The 22,300-nt window shown below is 32.9% G+C and overlaps 1 protein-coding gene across 5 annotated transcripts in view; it reads right to left on the minus strand.

Moving 5' to 3' along the window:
• The window catches only part of LOC105217134 (innexin shaking-B), a 269,087-nt gene that overhangs the window by 32,695 nt on the left and 214,092 nt on the right, over positions 1–22,300 (minus strand). Inside the window, exons 1-2 of one of the 5 annotated variants that reach the window (XM_054230707.1) lie at positions 9,744–9,987; positions 4,655–5,638 (exon numbers count right to left, since the gene is read on the minus strand). The exons of 1 other annotated variant lie outside the window; for it this stretch is intronic. In XM_054230707.1, coding sequence (XP_054086682.1) covers positions 4,655–5,014 — 360 coding nt within the window. In that variant the 5' untranslated portion in view covers positions 5,015–5,638; positions 9,744–9,987. Of the gene's footprint in view, positions 1–4,654; positions 6,050–9,743; positions 9,988–22,300 lie in introns of those variants that run through there. 3 more of the 5 variants (XM_054230706.1, XM_029043407.2, XM_011191989.3) reach the window with 3 other exon arrangements.

Consider the following 22,300-nt stretch of genomic DNA (forward strand, 5'->3'; position numbering starts at 1 on the left):
CGAAACAATTTAACTGTACCAAATTTCGAGAAAATTGTTCAAATATACGCACGAGTATGGCACAAAGTTGCAAATATACGAGTATAAATTAAATTAAATATAAATTATAGTTTACGTCTAAACACTGTGCTACCAGGGTTTGGTTAAATTGGATTATAGAACTGTAGAACATATCTCAAAATTGATATTCTCTCTGCCGTTATCACAATCATATGGTGCGCTGCAAGTAGGTGTGTATTACTGAACCTGGATTCGATTGCTATTTGTGATAATAAAAATATTTTTAAATACCGTCGAGTTAAATACTAGGGCATAAAAAATATCGTGGCTCTAAAATTGTAATTTTAAATATGATAGCCAAATGCCAGACTACCAAGAGTATTATATGTTTTTTTTTAATTTGTTATAAATAAATACATTCAAGTATAACATATTTCCAACGAGAATCGTGCAGGGGATTATAACTTGGTTCACACCAAGAAAAATACCATCAGCCCTGAAATATAATATCTATTTGCTCTTCGATGAATATCTTATAATCCCACAGATGTACAGACATATGTATGTTTTGAAGTACTCGCATTTGTCAAGTACACCTCCCACACAACGATGTCACAGCAAAAAATAAGCGAAGCAAAATAAATAAACTATTTGTAGTCTGTCGTCACTCTAATTCTTGGCACTAAACAAATCGGGGGACCTATTATGTGTGACATGTGCCATCAAATAACCCAAAAACTATCTCACATTATACGAGACCGCGATTATGTGAGCAAGCAAATATTAAAACCTGCCAGTTTTGGACACGTTACTTGCTGGTCAATAAATTGAACTGAGCAGAAATGCAATAATGGTCTACAAAAAATATTTATTTTGAATATTGCAAATGCAATGTCATTAATAGGCGTGTTTTATTTGACCAATATAATTATGCTGGCTTGTCATAAGCTATCATAGCTTGTATATTGAACTAGAGGCATTGCCAGTTCATCGCTTTTTTTTCATTCACAATAGTTTGGGTATTTCCAAAAAAGTAGTTGGCTATAACGAAAAACCTCATTTTGACAGATAAAAATGTAAACAAATCAAAATTTGAAATTTTATTCGATGTGCAAAATGGCAAATAAAAACTTTATCCATATTTATTTTGACCATCCCGGTGCTAATAATGATTGTGGACTCCTTAAAAGGTCAGAATATTATAGAAAAGCGGTAAACAAAAAGGATATTTGATTTATAAATTCAATAGTTTTTTTTTTCAAATAGATTACATATCAGCTGAGAGTTCTGGCCCGCATTGCCAACACAATTAATTTTTAAACGAAAATATGAAATAAGCTAAATGCGTTTTGTTTGTCCATGATTTAGCTATTGGCCTCTGGTGGTCAAATAAAACACGCATAATATTGTTTAAAGCTTCCCTTTCCGTTTATTTCTAGTAAAAGTTTGTATATATTATGTATTAATATTTAAACTGCATTTTAAGTTACCGCTTGATTTCATATATTTTCGAGAGTTTCCTGAAGCTTGAGCTTTAACCCTCTACTCTAATAAAGATAACAACTTTGGTCACGTATATGGTATATGTATGTATACCTCATATGAATTATCAGATTACAAGGTTCGGTCGAGATGCCCATATAATGTTTGCAGAAAATATAAATCTATTTACATATATGATACAAGCTCCATATGTTATATACAACACAAACAATTAAGATATTATTTCCACATATGTACAATCTAACGTAAACTTCTATATGAGTACTTCCTATATAGAACTATATTTAATGTTTGAACGCAGCCAGCGCATGCCCCAAATTATCACCAAATAATTCTATGTTGATATGTTTGTGCACTTATACTATTTGATAATCATTGGGGAATACGCTCAGAGAAGCCTTCGAATTTGTGCAATGTCTGCGGTGTATAGCCGATATTCTACTCATAAATTCGGTTTCGATTAAAAAACATTTAATTTTGAAGATTGCACAGCAACATAACAAGCTTGTGAAAAATAAATAAAGCATTTTCACGAAGCGTGTACATATACACACATAGTATATGCATTTTCAGTGATTCTCCAGCGCATTTTATGTATACGCACGTACACGCGTTTAGTAGTCCCACTTAGTCTACTTTCCGCCTATGTCAAAATTTCAATGTTTTCGTATGAGTTTTGCTAAATGCGGCGGCGTTCTGTTGGTGTCACAGCACTATAATAGATGTCGTCGTGGTGGCATATTCACTGCCTATAAATAAACATATTATAGAGTTTCCCCTCAGTAATGACGCGTAGACGCTCTTTTAATTTACTGAATAAGTTCTTTGTCTTTGTAGAGGATGTGACGGTCCCGAGAGTCAGCGGAGACCAAGGGGCAAGAGTGTAGTTAGAAAACCCAGGCGTATATAATGTCAGCAGACCGTTTATATGAAAATATTATATGTCCATATGTATACATATGAGTATAAACGTACACCCTTTAATAAAACGTTGGGTTCAAAATAAGAGAGAAGATCGAGCAGCCATATTAGTTTTAGAATATATTATCTACATTAAAAATTAGTTCCGAAATAAAAAGAGAGTCAGAAAATTTAACATTTTGTTTTCCGAAATAATATTAATATTAATTAACCCCTATAACTGGCACTAGTGTCATCATAGTACTTGTATGGTGAATACAGCGAACTAGTAGCAATATAGTTCCATGTTGACTCGAAGTAGCGCATTTTCCTGCTGGGATTTTCGTCATATTGTCGCATATGTTGGAAATATCAATGTGTGAAATCTTCTCTGAAGAAGGTAATCATTAATAGGAAATTTATTTCATGATTATGATCTTTACCCACGTCTTGCTACCAAATTTACGACCAATATTTGATATAAAATACGAGATCGTGCAGTTAGCATTGAATCAATTGACAAGTATACAGCGTCTTCGCGCAGCAAATGCTTGAAACGATCATTCGGGCGTGTTAAACTACTACCGCTTAATTTTCAGCTTTCCTCAGCACAATTGTATCATAATTTTATAATTGTGTAAGAGATTAGAGCACAATAAATTTCCAATTTTCGTAGAAAGCTATGCATTTTCCGAGGGAAACCGAAGCAAAATGCTCAGCTGATCTATGACGATCCAATTGGCATTAAATTATTTGATTTCCTCTATGGCGCGCGAGTACATATGTATGCATGTATATACTAATTTTTGTGAGTCGATGGTGGTGGGCGTGTATGATCGTTTACTGTGGACAATTTAATTTATGCATAATTAAAGTGCGAAGTGTGATGCGGATATATGTATGTATATATGTCTTTATTTTTGTTATAGTTTGATATTATTTCATTTATGCAATTTATTTATTATTAATTTAATTTATTATTCATTACAAACAAAGCCGCTAGGTTGCTCTTTTCGATAGTTTTAGATGTTGAATTGACTAGGATCTCAGTTTTTGCAGATCTGACGCTCATTAAAATAATGATTTTCGTCTTTTATGTTAGAGGACATGATAGTGCATGAGTGCTGTCAGTTAGTGATGGCCGATATGCATCGATATACGTAACATCGATGTTTTTTTAATCTGATACATAGCTTAATTTCCATGCCTCGAATGGTGGTTGATATTTCCAATGCCTCGATGTTTTTATCCGAAGCATCAATGTTCAATCTTAACTTAGTGTTGGTGTATTTGAACTAGTTCAAAGGCATACATACATATGAATATATAAGCGAGAAAATTTTGAATACATGCGAAGATGGGGTATTAATGAAACTAAAATATCAGCATTTGTTACTGATCATGCTACCAATATAATAAAAGCAGTAACCTTAGCCCTTGGGAAAAGATGCCACATTCTGTGTTTTGCACGCACGTTAAATTTAGTTGCAAAATCAGCGTTAGGATTCCAAGAATTAGAAACCGTTTTATCAAAAATTAAAGCCTTTTAAAATGGGTCAAACAAAGTATTGTTTTGTACCTCCATAAATAATGAGGTTAATGCTATTGCAGAAGCCGAAAGGATGGACATTAACTCTTCTTATAGTTCTGATACAGCTAAAAACTTCTTTAGTATTTGGATTGATCATCAAGAGTTAGTCCAAATAAATTGGAAGATAAACATAAACGAGCTATCCTTATACATTTGCGCACTCCAGTTGGAAGGCTAGTAGAAAATCTGCTGGATATTTGGAACGATTTGCAAACACAATTTCCTATATTATATAAATTAGCTTTCATATATTTGTTTCTACATCATTGTATTTATTATATTTATAAACTGAAACTATTGAATAACATGATTTTAAAATTCTTTGATAAAAACTGTTGCACTTCAAATCCATTTAGCAAAGTTGTTTTTAATAGTATTCTTTCAGAACATGCATAAGAAATATTTCGTAAAATTTGCAGTTTTAATGTTTTTAAACCAAATTTTTAAATATCGATGTTTTTATTCGATGCATCGCATAACATCAATGTCAAGTTTCGATGTATCATATCGAATATAACATCGACGATTCGATCGATTAACGATCTACATATTTAAGGTAGAATCTAAAGGTATATGATAGATGTAGCATTTAAAGCTGTATTATTCCATTAGTAACTTATAAAGATGTTAAGTGCATTTTTATATCAGCTTATTACCCACCTGAAAAAATAGGCAAAAACACACCCATTGATAGTATTTGTAGTACTTCTTGGTGTGAACGTCACCATCCGAATTCGCAATACCAGGATATGGTACAGATATACCCTGCTTCTTACCGAAATAATCACGCAAAGTATAGGTCGAGTGAATCCAGCAATATGTATTGAGCACGTCTTCTGGAATATCTTTGGTGTGAACACAATCAATTGGATTGCCAACATATTGTCTTGTAGTTATAATCAACGAGAAGGACATCAAAATCATCACAGTTATTGAGTAGTGTAGACGGAATACTGGCGAATCGGTTTTAACGTGACTGACCTTTACAAGGTTTTTCAATCCACGGAATATATCTAACATTTTTCGCTAACGGCAACTCAAAGCGAAATAAATAAATAAAATTTTGAAACTCTCGTGGATCTGAATGTATGTACTCGTATAAAAGATACGAATGTGTGTGTATTCAAATAGATTTCTGATTTCACTTGACTTTTAGGTATTCAATTTGAGTATGCTCGTACATGGATTTTCTTTCTCTATATATGTATTTTTGTGGCGGTATGGAGGCGGATGCAATAACCCAATTTATGGTTATCGTCTCGTTGTACAGAAATTCTTTCTTTTTCCCGGCGGTCCCATAGTTTGGTTGTGACGTTTGTGGCAATCACGAGGATTTCATTAAACTTTGCAGATCCTCTCCTGCATTTTGTTATTGTCATAGAATTTTTTGTTTTACTTAGTTCGGAATCGCAAACAGACTCACTGGGGCACTTGAAATTGTTATGTTTTCGTGTAAATGTATCGTGATTGTTTGTATAATTAGAAAAATTTCGCATTTTAAATATTAAAACTTCTTCGTGTTTTCTATATAAATATGTGCATACGCAAGTGGTATGTGGCAGCTAAAGTAGTTCATATTATTATTTCGTTTTCAACATGAAATTGTTTTATGATATAAGGCATTCTAAATTTGCCGACGCGTTACTGCTGAAGATGGAAAATGGAGCACTTATGATTTCATACACTTGTATGTATATTATTTATTTCAGTTTAAGATTCTTACAGCCTGTGTACTAAATAATTTATTTAACTTTATTTTATACGTTTATCACTCGGGGTCTCGTACATAATATAATCATATATGTTGATAAGGGGTCGATTGATTTGTTGAATTTCGGTTGTACATGAATTATACATTTATTTTCCATGTTTAGGCTTGCACAAACTTGGAATGTATATAATGATTTTCGATAGTTCATTTTCTTAAATTTATTTAAACGAATCGTTTCAAGGATTTAAATGTAAGAGTGAATGAAATGTACTATCAAGATTAAAAAAGAACCATATTAAAATATTTAATAAACTTTAATTTTTAATTATTTGTAATAACATTGAAATATTTTATTAAATCTAACTGTTATATTTGGTATATATTGTAGTTTAATTGTATATTCTATAATAATAATGTTCCAATAATATTCTATAATTTCATCTGAGATAAATTCAAAATAAAATAAAATCATCTTTCGGCTTATTCACAAAATATGTGCTTTTAAAACATATGCCTGTCAATCTATTATTGTATCAAAATCACAAACAGTATTTGCGTAAAACTTGAACTCTCTCTGCGCTACAACTCAACTTTTGGCCAACCTGTTAATGAAGAATGCTGGCACATAACAACAGGCAAATTATTCAAACATTTACGACCTCAAATGCAGCTTCGTAAATATTATTTTACGTGTATGGAGAAAGAACTGGGCAAAGTACTCGTATTTTTTCAAATTGCAAGTTTTCTAAATATTTACATTTTCATATAAATTTTGTTTAGGTGTTTGTTTTGAAGGAAACCAAACGCGCCGTATAATACAAATCAGGTATTATAAATTAATGTCGACTTTTAGATAATGCCAGAAGAGATTGTATTCATTAAGATCATTACAATCTTAATTACAGGGTTACCATGTGATTATTTAGTTTAATACGTGCCCCTGCCTAAGGAAACTGGAAACTTTCGTCTAACTGAGTAAAACTGAACGATGAGAAGCAAGGGTAATTTCGATATGTTAAAATAAAAAAAAAATATTTTCTATACACGCATTGCGTGGCTATTTTAATTACTAACTCGTCAGCAAATAAAATAAAATGTTTGCTTGTCTTTACTAAATAATCTGTAGTGCTCATAAGGTATCATCATTTCAATTTTTCTGAATGATAAATAAAAAGCAAAAGGCCTATAAATTTAGTAAATCCGACCGGGATATGAACTGTTTTAGTTTTCTTAATTTACATACATGTATGTTTGTGTGTGCAAATTTCGCAATCGACGTCACGCTTAAGTTATAAAAAAATGTTTATATTAACTCTTGCGTAATCAATGGTCATTAAACTATTGTGCAAAGATGTAGTACATCCGTGAATACTTTAGTCAAAGTGGTAATTGTGAAAGATCACTTGATAAACGGGTAAAGTTTATTTCGGAATTCGAAGTATTTGTTGTTCAATTATTTAAACTTATGTTTTGATAGTAATTACTCATAATTTCACTATCACAACGTTCAAGTCATAGGTTAGACGCACCAATTTTTTCTTTAATAACCTATTCTATTTACAAGCAGACATTTTTAGTTCACCAACGTCTTTTTTTTATAAAAGTATTTCTCGATAAAAAGCTGTTCATAACTTTTTGGCTTGCGAAAGGCTTTAGAAACTTCGATGTATTCCGAAAGGCTTCAATTGGTCATCGAATTAGAAGCAGTTCACGATTTTTTTGCCTTTCGTAAAAAATATCAATTATTTTGATTGAAAAAACTGCAAGAAATATATGAAGCAAAAATGGGAGAGCCTTGTTTTTCAGCCCATACTTCTTTCTCTCAAACAGACTATCGAGTCGGAATATTGTCAAACAAAGAAAACATAGCTCCAGAACAATTTACATATATAAATTTTAAAAACAATTCCAGATGCATGTGAAAAACCATTTGCAGGATGAAAAAAGTACTAACTTCTCGAGAGGATCATAAAATTGTTAGAATAGCTTAATATAGCAGAAAAACAATGTTGGAGCCTGGTTTTCCATTATTAAAAGATAACTGTGGACATATCCCATGGACTTATCAAAAATAAAATGTTGATTTATAACGCTACAGTTATTATGTTAAGTCAAACCGATAATATCATGACTGATTCAGCATATTCTCTCGATCTTGTCTTAATTCAGAATGGTTGGAAGTGGCTTAAACGAAAAGTTTATGAAGAAGGAAAGCAAATTTGAAAAGCAAAATAATTATTTATTGCAGCAATTAATATTGCTTGGAGCGAGATTTCGAAAAATTGCATAGAAGGCCTCTATCATTCAATGACGAACGGGATATACTCTTATGAAGTTATTACAAACAAAGGAAGCAGTATGTATTACTGAAAATATTTTTAATTTTATCATATTAAGTCAAACGTATATACTGACTAAAAATAAAATTAAAAAATGCGCTATTTTTCTCTCAAAAAATTAATTATTCTATTCCAGTGACTAAGAAAGAATGTCTTTATTTGAAATTGATCTAAGATAATATTCAAAAAATTAAAATTTGTTAACTTTTTGCAAATTATTTTTTATTTAATTGAGTCAATATAGAAGTAATTAGCTAATTACTATTGTAAGTACGGGTATGAGTATCTACCATATATATTCAGTTGCCTTATGTGTACATAAAGTAAGTATGAGTATTTATAGTATTTAGTATTCTTCTAAACACTCTTAAATATTTAACAAATTTATATCTAATAGCAAATATATTCACTTGTCTATTTGTTCTACATTGTATACACGAATATCTATTTACAGTCCGACACACAGACGGGGGAGGGACCCATGCAGCAAACTGGAAAATACTACATTAGTATGTGCAACTACGAACATGGGCAATCTGTTTGTGTAAGTATCCACGATACGAATACGAGATCTCGACCAAATTAAATTGAAATGTTTAGCTAAATTCAAGAACAGAACGTACTCATAGCGCCGTGAATGAAAAATCTTCTTGCTTGTTAATTCATGACTAATTGTGCTTTCCGCAAAAAAAAATACAAATATTAAAAAAAAAAACACAAAAAAGGTGAAGAAAATAATGACAACAAAAACCGCAAAAGTTTTCGAGTAACATGTGCTCTAGCCATTTTAACGAAATTCTTTGTGTGAATTTCACGCTTGTAAAATTTTTATATACTTGCACCGTATTTTTAAAAATCCACACATGATAACTATATGTAAACATTTTTTGTTGATTTTTAAATATTTTAGGCATATTGCTTGACATGCCTTTCACTCGTACATGCATACATACATGTGTGTGTGTGTATGCTGCAGACGCGGTGCAGAGCAGCGAAAGATAAATAAACAGTCCACACCACACTTTTACTATTTTCTATTTTTCTCGGACTTTTCTATAGTGGCACGTCTATTTCTTATTAGGGATACAGTTGAAAAGTTCCATAAACCTGGGGCGTTCGATTATCCACATCAACCCGTTGCATTTTGGACTTTGTTTCAACGTACTTGCGTATGCATTCATATGCGTGTATCTTGTTTAGCTTTTGAGCAACACATTCACACTTGCAGCAACCACAAAAGAGGGGCAGCTCTATGATTTCCAACTGCCACCATTAGCATCGATCGTCGCGAGTTCTTCCCAAATAAACACTTTTTTGTAAACTTTTTTGCGCATTGCATTTGTGTAGTTATAGAAATTCGAGTTATGTTTTCATTTCAGCATTTTCCTCAAAGTATTGTATGAAATATTTGTTAATTTTTTTTTAGCGCAAAGTATTGATCACTCGAGCACGCATGATTCGATCAGGGCTAACAATGTAAATATGTGCGTACAAATGCAAGTGAGCTGTACATTTTTATATACCCATATATATTTTTAAACAAATCGGAACACAAATTAATATATGAACACTAATAAACACAAATGCACATAAACGCTGGGCAGTGGCAGTACAGCGTGTTCGAAACTCTAGTAAATTTAAGCCGGACGTAATTTTGAATTATTTAATAGCGATCTTCATGCGCCGACTACCCACTAACGTTGTGGATCCATGCTTGAAGTGGCTTTGAAGATGGGAATTGAAAGTATATTGTCAGTTTTCGCAGATTTTCGAGGGGCACGCTTAGCTCGCTGAATTTACAATGATCTGCGTTAACGTCAGCCCACCACTAGCACCAAGGCATTATAATTCGAAATATGCCTGCATCGGATCGCACAACCGAGACACGTTCATTCCGACACCAAAATAAACACTATTCGTTCGTTAGCGCCGACGAAAGCACCTTAGCCACGTCAACTGCCAAAAGAACATTCACAGCCTCCAAGATTTTCAAAATTTTCATCTCTTGGATTCAGCGCCAACTGAGCGCACTTATTGGAAAATTTAAATGAACGCGAATGGAAAATGAGTGGATCGAGTCTCTTTCGCTCTCACTTCCAATACGAACACATTGGATTTGTTTGTTTAACGCAGATGTCCGTAGTTGCACGAAAATTGGCGCTAATTAATGTCAAAGGGTATGATATGATAGCACGCGACATCCAGCGTTTGCTCTGAGATTTTCTCTTTATTGACTGCATTTATACGTGCAAGGTGTATTCACTTCGCGCTGATGTTTGCTGTTCTGTGAAATGCTTACTTCCGGTCACATGCGCGCCTCCAAATCGAATGACAATGTTTGCCGGCTAAATAAGCTTTTTGCCCACACAATTTTTCTCGGACGAAACTAACACAGCAGTCAGCATCAGACTGCGATACTTAGTACATATTTTTATATCTTGCATATTAATGAGTTTGGAGCTATATGAGGACCAACAATATGTCAAGCAAAAACACAGACGGCTAGGCAAAGGATTTTCGTGTACTTTGTCATACACCGCATTTGGTTGTGTTGCTGCTGTGTAAAAACAATACACTCAATAGATGTTTCATTGTGAGTGTTTAAATAAACTGCGCTTCTAAGGGTAGGCCTGAAAGGCAGTTAAGATAGGGTACAGTGTTCTGGGTTGCTAACAAGTGCTTCTTAAATATTAAAAATATGATTATTTGTTTTTTCCTAACCTCTCACAAACTCAGCTATAGAGTTAATTGTACATATATTTTGCACCCCATACATCAGATTGTTAGAACAACTTTCAATTTCGAAATGTTATCAGGAAACGTGTATTTTTTCTTATTTTCGCACTTGAAAAATACCCTTGACGATCTAGAGAATGCTTTTTAAACTAAACGATTAAAAAATTATAAATAATACATTCGTGTATTTTTGAAACTCTATTTGAAATATATGCTTCACATACTGAAAATTACACTATTAACATTTAATTTAATTCAAATTTTAGATATATTTGAGGTTTTTTAAGCAAAGATTACTTATTTTAAAAATCGCTTAGCACACTAATAGCGGAAAAGGTTTCTGTGTTTACAATTATGTGGAATCCGAGCGTTGCCACATCTTAGAAGCTATGTGGGAAGGATTTTGCAACACTGCGTTTTATTTGTTTGTTCGATAGTTCTTTGTCGCATCAAGTATGTACATACATATATAAAAAATCTTTCCAGGGATGTCTAAATTTTTTTCGCGTAGACCTCCTTTCAGCATTGACGGCCTTCGGCCGCGCTTTAAAGAAATAACCCTGGTCGAGCCAACACAAGTGTTAGCAACATAAGAAACTGTCCTCGATATGATGTTAAAAAATTTATTTTGTTAAATAAAAGAAGAGGAATTTTCGCAAAAAGAGGAATTTATGGATGAATTCATATATGGTATCTATAATGTGGCAGCGCTCGCTTTCCGCATAATGTTAAACACATAAATCTTAGAGTGAAAAGTGATTTTTGAAATAAGTAATTTTTGCTTAAAAAGCTTTAAATAAATGTAAAATTTGAATTTTATTGCATTTTAGTAATGTAATTTCAAATATTTGAAGTGAAAAAGTGCGTAAAATGTGTTAAAGTGTGTGTAATTGCTTCTTGAAATTTTTGTTTTTTTATCTTTAAAGCCGAATATCTCGAAAGCTAGGCGTCTGCGTCTATAACCCTATATATTTTTTAATCAGGAGGACCTCCTCTTTCCAACGGTATCTTCAGAACGCGGCGCCAAATAAATCGGAATTGTGTCATCCCGCGTATACTGATGATTCAACGGATTTACCATTTGATTTTAAGCGTTTACAATTTTCTGTGTGTCTGGCTCTTGCAATTACCATCAATTGATCAAGCTAGTCGTTGCAAGTTTGAAGTTTATCTATTTTATAAGAAAGTTTTAATTTAATTAACTGTATAGCTAACTACAAAAGTCACCATTATTAAAATAAATTTTAGAGGAATGTGTTTCACTGTCCGATGAAGCTGGTACTTTTGCTTCTATCCAACTTGTTCATCGGTTACTAAAAGAACATATGTACATATATTATGATAACAATTGTACATATACATGCACAAACCTACATACATATGTATTATGTACGTCAATTTATGCAACATACGTATGTATGTATGTATGAACGGGTCCATGTAATTTTCGCTTATGATTATTACTTATTATGAACACTTTAACATATTCACGCATAAGTTTATACCGTATATACATATGTACCTAAATCAGTAAGTATATCCTTCGCTTCATATTTGCATCTTGCGTGCTCGTCTGCGAATATCAATACTGTACGCAATAATAATTCAAAAGTAAAAACTGCTTGGCCGGAGAGTTGGCCATTCATGTTTAATAAAAACAATGCTTTACCATATATAAAAATACATAATATGTATGTACATGTATGTATAAGTATCATGCAGTCAAGAATGAAACTAGTCAGTCTGTAGTAAGAAATTTCAGACTAAAAGTCAACTCGACAGAAAGGCATAAGACTGATAACAATTATAGGATAATTTTCTGACGATTTATTGGGTTTTCATTTCATAATTCAATTAAATATATTCTGGTCTGATTTTTAACTAATATGCGGACTTGTAGGTTAACACAAGTTTCATACCTCAATCGCATTATTAATAGGGTTTGTGAAGCATTCTAGTTGTGATGTAGTGCATAGCTAGTTGATTCGACTGCTGGGTAAGTAATTTTATGAAAGTATTGGTGCTTTATACCCAGATGACCGTCTGTGTCTGCGATAAAATGCCGGCTATTCAAGTGGACTTGACGCGTGCCATCGCGTACGCATCGTATCCTTTACACATGACGCACAAGCGTCGCAAATGATTAAGATGCAACTGTAACAACGCAACATATTATGTCTTCCGTATTGAGTAAGATGTTAGTAACAATATAGGCGCATACGCGAAACAATAAAAATTTAAATGACAGCAAATGGGAAATCAAAAACATATCACGCACACAAAATACTCGGATGCGAATGACATGCACTATATATTTATACGTATACTCACATGAAAAAATGTGCGTATTATGTATTATTTACTCACTTAAAATAGTTACATCTCAATTTTCTGGTTATGGGTATCCAGTTTCTATTTAAATGAAGCTCACATGCACATACATATGTATGTATATAGTTTTTACTTTCAATAGATTCAGTCAGTGTTTAGTTGTCGGTCTATCTTGTATAATATACATACATATACTGGTTCATAACTCACTTCACAGGAAAGTGCAAAGATTTTACTTTTCGGACCAATATTTTCCAGTAATCGACAACAAAGTTTAAGAGTGTAAGAATACGTAATTATTATAAAACTTCCTGAATATAACTATTGACCAAGCATTTAGGAATTTAGATATAGATACATAATGAATAGGTACTTGATCAAAGCAATTATTACCACAAAAACTGGCCATCATATTAAAGAGCGGTTAATACTCTATAGGAACTCGAATAATAAGAAAGAATAATCATACATCAAATTATTTAGGAACAGAGCCACTTAACAGTAATACTCTATATTAGGATTTATTTAGTTTCTGTTAGTCAGCTTCTCAACTCGAGATAAAGTGAGTGTAAAATCAACCATTATGAGAACCAGTTGCTTTACTCCATGCAACATGTTGTGAAAGCATAACACTAGTCAACATTCGTTTACAGATATGTATACATACGACGATACATTCTTGGGGACTATGTTAAGCTCAACTTAATGTGTATGGAGTTCAAGTGCAATGAACGCATTATGCAGTAACGCATCAATACCTACAATAAAACAAAAGCAAGAAATCATGTTTCGGGCAAAACATGCACTTTGAACAATCGTTTCATTATAAGGCTGTACGCTTTATGGTCAAGCTTTCATCGTTCGAGTGCTGACAATGAACTATATAAATATCTCTGAAGCTTTTGTCAATGCGTAACTTAACCGCATTGCATGTAAAGAATGTGTAGAGAACCATCAAATTGTTGATGCTACCAGCAAGTACACTTATATGTACATACATATATACATACATACATGTATAAGTACATCGACACTTACATAGTAAGCGCCATTTGTTTGATAGGTAGATTATTTGGGTACATACATATGTATATACATATGTACATATGTATGTATGTATATAAAACTACATAATTACTATACTCTCGGAACAAAGTTGCTAAGAGAGCGTAATAGTTTTGTTCACATAATGGTTGGTTGTAAGTCCTAAAACTAAACGAGAACAATATAAAGTTATATATATAAAAACTAGTAAGGAAGAGCCAAGTTCGGGTGTAACTGAACACTTCTTACTCTCGCATTTTAATTATTTAATTTTATTAATACGAGTATAACACACAATTTGACCCACATATTCGTCATATATGTATGTATATCGTCCATTGAAAGTTATCGTCCATTAATATTTGGTATATGGGAGCTAGGAGAAGTTATGACTCGATTTCACCAATTTTTGGTAAAATATATAAGAGACTTACATATATTTTCGGTAAACAATTTATTAGAAGCCTTGAAGCACCTTTGCAAAAAACCGTATACCCTAGCTACCACATAGCTAATTATAGGTTTTTCAAAAATACGGTGGACATTATACCCTATAAATCTGTTAATATGTGGAATATCATAACCAAATTAAGTGAGCGTCTAGTCTTAGAAACAGTTCCGTTCTTGGTGCTGAAATGAAATCGGTTTAGGAATTGCCTCTGCCCTCATATACTACATATGATCATTTTCGTTATTCTAGTGGACTTTATGCCGAATATATGGGTAAAATTGTGTTATCTTAATAAAATTACATCAATAAATTTCGAGAGTATAAAACGTTCGGTTGCACCCTAACTTAGCCCATCCTTACTAGTTTTTTAATAGCGTTTGAAATATATTAATATGTTATCTACTGCTAAAGTAAAGTGAATAAGTACGATGAACGTTTTCTGTATAAAATTCGGAAAGCAACTCTTTGAATTAAATTGAAAATGCATATGTGCATGCTCACGTACGCCTACATCCAGAAACAAAACCTACTAGACAATTCATCTATTTTTAAACTCATTTTTCATTTCGGCATGGAGTCTGTAAGTGGTAGCCACACATGCTCTATATCTCCCTTGTCGTATCGAAATAGTTTTATTATCAGACTTGTGCGTCTTATACAATATATAATGTTTGTATGTACCATACATATACTTACACTTATAGAGTAATATAAATCTTATATTTCCTCTTATACTCTTGAAGTATATACAAGTGTAGCATAATGACTAAATTTTTAAAAATATGTAATACGTTTAGCCTTTCAAAGTTATGAGCTTAGTTCTGTTCACCTACAGATTGTTTGTAGCACCCAAAAGTACCCAAAAAAATGAAAATACTCGTATATCGTTATGATCGTACAATTTGAAGTACTTCGATGAAACTTGTCACAGTGCCCTTGTCACATAATGCTGCAGGGGAAAATTAACCAAATACAATTAGTGAGCGCCAGAGACGTGGTTTGCTTGTGGATCGAACACAAAGATTGATAATTAATGTGTCACCCATGCACTATAAAGATGAGTTTTAAATTTTGAACCCGTATTAGTATATACATTATGTCCTCTTGACCCTGTTTACAATTTAAAACAAAGATATATCCATCCTAACTTTTATGAGACTATTTCACTATATTCAATCCACTGAGTTAACCTCATAAGTACCTAAGTACTAAAATCCAGACTATAAAAATCAGTTTAAATCAGCAAATCATTCTACAAAGCTTAGTCAACAATCTTTATTCCTCTAATTGTGTATCATTAGCGTTATTAAAAAAAAATAAATAAAATATGTACATATGTGAGATGCATATTTTTCTTATGCGGAAACAACGTTTGCGTTCGAATTCACAAAAATGTGCAGTTCTCATGAGCTTAAGATGAACATTATCGTTATAGTTTCTTACCAACCGCCGATTTGTAGCTTATTTTTCCTTACAAATAGAGCAATAATGATGATAATGATGCATTTGGATGGCTGCCCATATCCGTCTGGCCCGTTCTAAAGTATACATAAGTGCACGATTACACGCGTTTATGTATATGTATTGCAACATCGTGCTGCTAGTCACTCTGAAGGAAGGTGCTACTTGAATAATGCTAATCTAAACAATAGATCTGGCGGTATACAGATACCTACATAAGTATATGCATATTAATTTACATTAGGACGGTGGAATTCATTGCGGGATAAATGAAAAATGTAGTCAGCGCGAATGACAAATAAACCTTAAGTTCAAAAAGAGAGAAGTACATACATACATATATCTATACCGAGCACTTGCGCTAACATGTCCACCGACGCATGCGCATCTCTTTTTGGCGGAGAAATACTTCCCTCCATGCCAAATCATAAGTTAATTTCCTCTTATTATCTAATATCATTCATGCCGTACATTATCTATTTTCTATAATTTCAAGTATTTAAGGAACGGAGGAACATATACATACATATGTAGAAGAGAGAATGTTTTTCTAAAGGATTGTAAGCTTCTTATAGCCACTTCTTCCCGAACATTTTACAATGCATCCTTCGAAGTTGTAGTAGTTTCCGATAGATATTAACAATAATTTTCCTTAACCCTCTCATGCCCGAATTGAAATGGGCGGAGCTAACATTTTTTTGACAGATATAATTAGTCTTAACTTAAATATGAAGTGATAAAAATTCCTATGTATCCTGGTTCATTGGTTACAGTACGTTGCTTATAGGCACAAATTAAATTATTATAAATAAACTAAACACTTTTCTCATGACTGATTTTTTTTTTAAATAACTATCTTATCTTTATTTATTTTTATAGTTCACTTGGTTTTAAAACAAAACAATTATTTTTATGTTTTTGAACACTTTTTGTATAACTTTTTTCGCGAATCGATTTTAGCCTATTAGTCTATAGGCAACATTGGGCATGAAAGGGTTAAGATAAATAATTTTACAAAAAAAATTGTTATTTTTCTACATTTTTATGTATTTATATGTGTAGTTTTGAATTTTGTCTTACCCTAGTGTGCATATTTATTTACAAAACATACTTGCTAAGAAACATAGAATAACTCACTGTACATTTTAGAAAAAAGTTGGCTGATATGAAATACTGAAATGAGTGAAAATGGAAAAAAATTAGATTTAGACTGCAATTTGCATTTTGCATTTCCGGCATAGACGTCTAAACTGTGTCGCTGCTGTCTAATAGACAGCCTTGCGGGTGGCTAGTAGCCCCTTGTTGGCACAGCTGCTGGATAGCAACAACACGCCATTGGCGATACCAATAATTCGCAAGGAGTTTTCATAAGTTTGACCCCACAAAGAACAATTGACATATGCAGAGTCGCATATGAAAGCTTTTATTGGCAGCGTTCGTCTTCCTGTGCGTGAACTTTCTAAAATTCGTATGAAACAGACACACATACAAAAATATTTATTCTACAAGCCATCCCTGTGCAGGGTATGCAGTCTTTAACAAATGTACACATCCAAACATATGTCTGTACATCTGCTTGTTTATTATTTACCATCTTCTTTTTTTATCGAGTTGAAGAGTGAGAGTGAGTGATGGCTGCAGCATTTGGACGTCCAACTGCTTTTCTTCTTCTAATGGCCAATTTGAATTTGTTCACATTTTAGTGTACATACATATATACATATACAATAAACAAGACTGAAAAAAGCGATGCATTGTTGTAATGCGACAGTATACACAATTCTCTATTGAAAGTGAGAAGTGTGATGATCCCATTAAATACTTATATTCACACAGATTTTATTTACTTTTTTATATGTTTTTTAATATGTCGCTATTTGGATAAATATCATAATCGCTATATACTTTCATTTTTTCTTAGTTTTGCCTTTTCGTGTTTGATGTTTATTTAGAAAATTCCTTTCATTTAAAGTACGAAATTATTTATATTAATTGTGCATAGTGCTTGTCACCTGCTGATCCGTAGATTTCAGCAGGGTACAGTAACTGAAACTGTTTTAAAGTGAAATAAATGTTAATAAGAATGCAAAAACGAAGACAAGTAACCCGATATAAGTCAACAATCCCGCTTACCTAGCCACAAACGCCATTTGGAATACCTTCAGTGCATTTAGATAACAAAGGCATTAAGGCCCTGCCCTATTCATACAAAAGCATTTTGGGAAGATCATATTTGAGGAGTGACTTTTCAAAAAGGGCTATTTATATTTTTTGTTAACTAAGTTATTCTTAGTGCTAATATACACCAAGGGGTCTTGAAAAGTTATATTCCGATTTCGACAATTTTTCCACAAGTAAAGTCACAGATGATACGCATTATTTCTGTAAAGTTTTATTCAGCTATCTTCATCGGTTCCTTATATATATATTATAAAGTGAAGGAATGGGTCAAAATTTAATTATATGGGAAGTGTCATCAGGGTGTTAAGAAAATATTATATACTGAATTTCATTGAAATCGGTCGAGAAGTTCCTGAGACATGCTTTTTGACCCATAAGTGGTCCTTTTTTTTACCAAATAGTGTAGTTAGAACATTGTAATGACATAGTTCCTAAACACGAAAACTATTTTTCTGTAGGTCTATAAATTATTTTATAAAAAAAATGTTAAGAAGTAGATATTAGTGTCCGACCGATACCCAATTTTAGCCGAAGCCGATGCCGATGCCGATTAATCGGCCAGTTGGCAAAGTATAGTCCGATGCAGTTTCTTTCATTAACAAATTTATCTTTCTTTCATTTAGTAAACTAGTATAGTAACAAAATAAAAACAAAAACAAATAATATCACCAAATAAGTAAAAAAATCAGTTCATATGTAAATATGGAGGTGTTTTTTAATTCAATTAATATTCAAAACTAAATAACTTATTTTTATAATATACTAGCTGACTCCGCAGTCGTTGCACTGCGTGAAATTATTTGTTTTGAAAACAAAGTTGAATTTGTATAGTGTTGGAAAACATTTATTTGCGATTTTTCTATTTTTTTTTCAATGTAACTCAGCTTAATAAACAACATTTTTTGTTTTCTGTTCCGGTGCGTAAATGTACAGAGAAGATGGTTTTTCAACTCGTGAATGAAATTTATGCCATACACCTCCAGCGACTGTCTTTGAGACCTGTTAATTGTCATCCCAAATTCAAGTCTCGTTGGAAACTGAATACGTTTGAACTGAAATGGCAAATCGTTGGAACTCAAAGAAATTCGTGGAATCAAGCATTCTGCCCCCTTGTATGTCCCTTTAAAAAATTCTTGCAACTATTACATTATTCGATAGCTGCTTGAAGATTGCGAAGCATAATAAATGACAAAGCATTATAATGACAAAGAATTTAGAAATTTCACTGGATAATTCACAGCTTCGTCTTTATTTTCAACATGATCGTGTATGAACACAAATCTCCCGGAAGTTGACTTTAAGTCGTATAAATTAAATCATCGGTATTTTTGGCATATAAAAATCTGCGTGCATTCAACCAATCGTAGTTACGATAAATTTGGCTAATGTTCGGATTCAAACCATTAGAAGTATTAACCAGAATTTGCTCAGTTCTTTGCAAATTTTTTGCGGAGCTTTCCTGTTGCAGGAACACACGCATATTCATGGTCAATCATATGGTTTTCGCGTGCCGCCACAAGTACGATGACCTCGATTGATTTCGAAATAACAGCATGTGTTTGCCAATAACAGTATCATTACGCCACCAAAGCGACTATTATTATTCCACAGATCTTTCATTGTTCTGTCAAGTGTTTCTAGAAAATTGCACTAATCTCATAGATTTGCATGTTTCACTGAAGCTACAATGTCGAATGTGCCGTTTCTCCAACTTCAAGTAGCGTTGCTGCAATTCCAGTAGATGCGAGAGCCAACGTAATGCCAAAATCAATGATATCAGAATCAATCAGGATTTCCAATTCCACCGTGCGTATCAAGAAATAAAAATCCACCATTTCCATCATGGACAGCCTTAATCAATTCATCATAGGTTGTCTTTTGCTGCTCATTAGATAATGGAACATTTCTTTATACTTGTTGTTCCAAAGTTATTCTGTCGTATGCACGATTCAGTACATCTCTAATTTGACGATTTGGTGATGGCATATGGATTTCAATGCTTCATTGTAGATGTCACCGTTAATTTGCAATTCTGAATTCTCTGTTGCCACTTGCCAATTTCCGACTTTTCCGAATTGTTGTTTTTTTATAGATAGATTGAAAAAAAAATGTATGGAAAAAAGTCACTTTTTGGAATTTTACAATTTTCCGACTAAACCTTCCAAGATCCACAACGAACAACCTCTGAACATTTCATCAAGAATGGTCCAACCGTTCTTGATCCTTAGCGTATCTAATCTTGAACCGCTTTCGCAGCGCAAGGAACGGAAGCCCTCAAAGATAAATAATTTCCTCCGCTTTTTACACATTTACCACTGTTTCTTCGCTCCTGATGCTATATAGCCTATAGCCTTCCTCGATAAATGGACTATCCAACACAAAAAGAATTATTCAATTCGAACCAGTAGTTTCGGAGATTAGCGTTCAAACTAACAAACAAACAAACTCTTCAGCTTTATAATATTAGTATAGATAGATAGAAAAAATAAATTTTTCTTTTCTCAAAACAAGTTGCTATGTCAGCAATATAGCTATTATTCTTTAAGGAGAGAAAGTAAGCTTTTTTGAGGGGTTCTTTTGCATAAACCTCATAGTCCAAACCAGCATCAAATGATGATTACCTATTCCTGTCTATGGCAAATGATGTTGATTATAAAAATTAGTCTCAAGAGAGACTTTTAAAATTAGACTCTCCCAGTTTTTTTGCCAATAGCAACAAGGGTTTCTATAAGACTTCTCAACAAGTTGTTGGATAAAACTGTGTATATTTGAAATAAATCGGATTATTCTATATAAATAATGTAATAATAAATTTAAAATAAAAACAAGGCTAAGTTCGGGTGTAACCGAACTTTTTATACTCTCGGAATTAATTGATGTAATTTATTAAGATAACACTCAATACTGATCCATATATTTCTTTATGAATAGAATAACGAAAATCATCATACATATATGGTATATGAGAGCTATGTAATTTCTGAACCGAGTTCACTCTTTTTCATCACCAAGATACAATATATCGAGGACTATACGCTCACAAAATTTTTTATTATCTATAATTAGGTATATGGGATCTGGGGGAAGTTATGACCCGATTATAACCATTTTTGGTACAGAGACAAACTGTTATAAGAGGGAATGAATTAAATTCAAATATCTGAGAGATTTACCTATTTTTTCAGTGAAAAATTACCCTTGGCCATTGAGTTCTTCATGTTCGAAAAGTTGAAAAGTCATGGTCCGATTTTGACAATTTTTCCACAAGTGAGGTGGGCGTGGATTTTCCGTCCACAAGAGGATAAATAAAAGCGACAAAAGATTGCATTGTGGGCCCCTCCCTAATGCGGTCCTATGTTCCAAATTTATGGCTTAGTTCTGACACTTTATAGGTTTTCGGTTTTCGCCATTTTGTGGGCGTGGTAGTGGACCGATTTTGCCCAACTTCGAAAGCAACCTCATCAGGGTGCCAAGGAATATGTGTTCCAAGTTTAATTAAGATATCTTAATATTTACTCAAGTTGTCGCTTGCACGGACAAACATCCGGATTTCAACTCCACTCGTCATCCTGATCATTTATATATATATAACCTTAGATCTAACTCTTTTATTTCTTGGTGACACGAACAACCGTTATGTGAACAAAACAATAATACTCTGTGCAACATGTTGTGAGAGTATAACAAGTAAGGAAGGGCTAAGTTCGGGTGTCACCGAACATTTTATACTCTCGCAATTTATAGGTCTACAACTTTGCTTCCGCCGGTTTCCAATAGATGTCTCTAGGGCCAAGCACTGGTCGATTAAATCGTTTTATATCAATCTTGGACATTTGTGTCAACATTAATCTAACAAAATATTTGTAGAGATCTGTTTGCATCCCAAACTTATTCTCAACTGAAAATGTCACTTTTTGAGCCGAATTCTCGACATTTGCACGGAATACGCATGCTGCCAGAAAGATGGTCAAAAGTAGTTGTTAGTGATGGCCAATATTTTGAAAAAAAAATTTTGTAACCGCTTTTATACAAAAAAAAGCCTTAAATTTACT

This window comes from Zeugodacus cucurbitae, chromosome 5 (assembly GCF_028554725.1).
Source record: "Zeugodacus cucurbitae isolate PBARC_wt_2022May chromosome 5, idZeuCucr1.2, whole genome shotgun sequence".
Classification (NCBI taxonomy): domain Eukaryota; kingdom Metazoa; phylum Arthropoda; class Insecta; order Diptera; family Tephritidae; genus Zeugodacus; species Zeugodacus cucurbitae.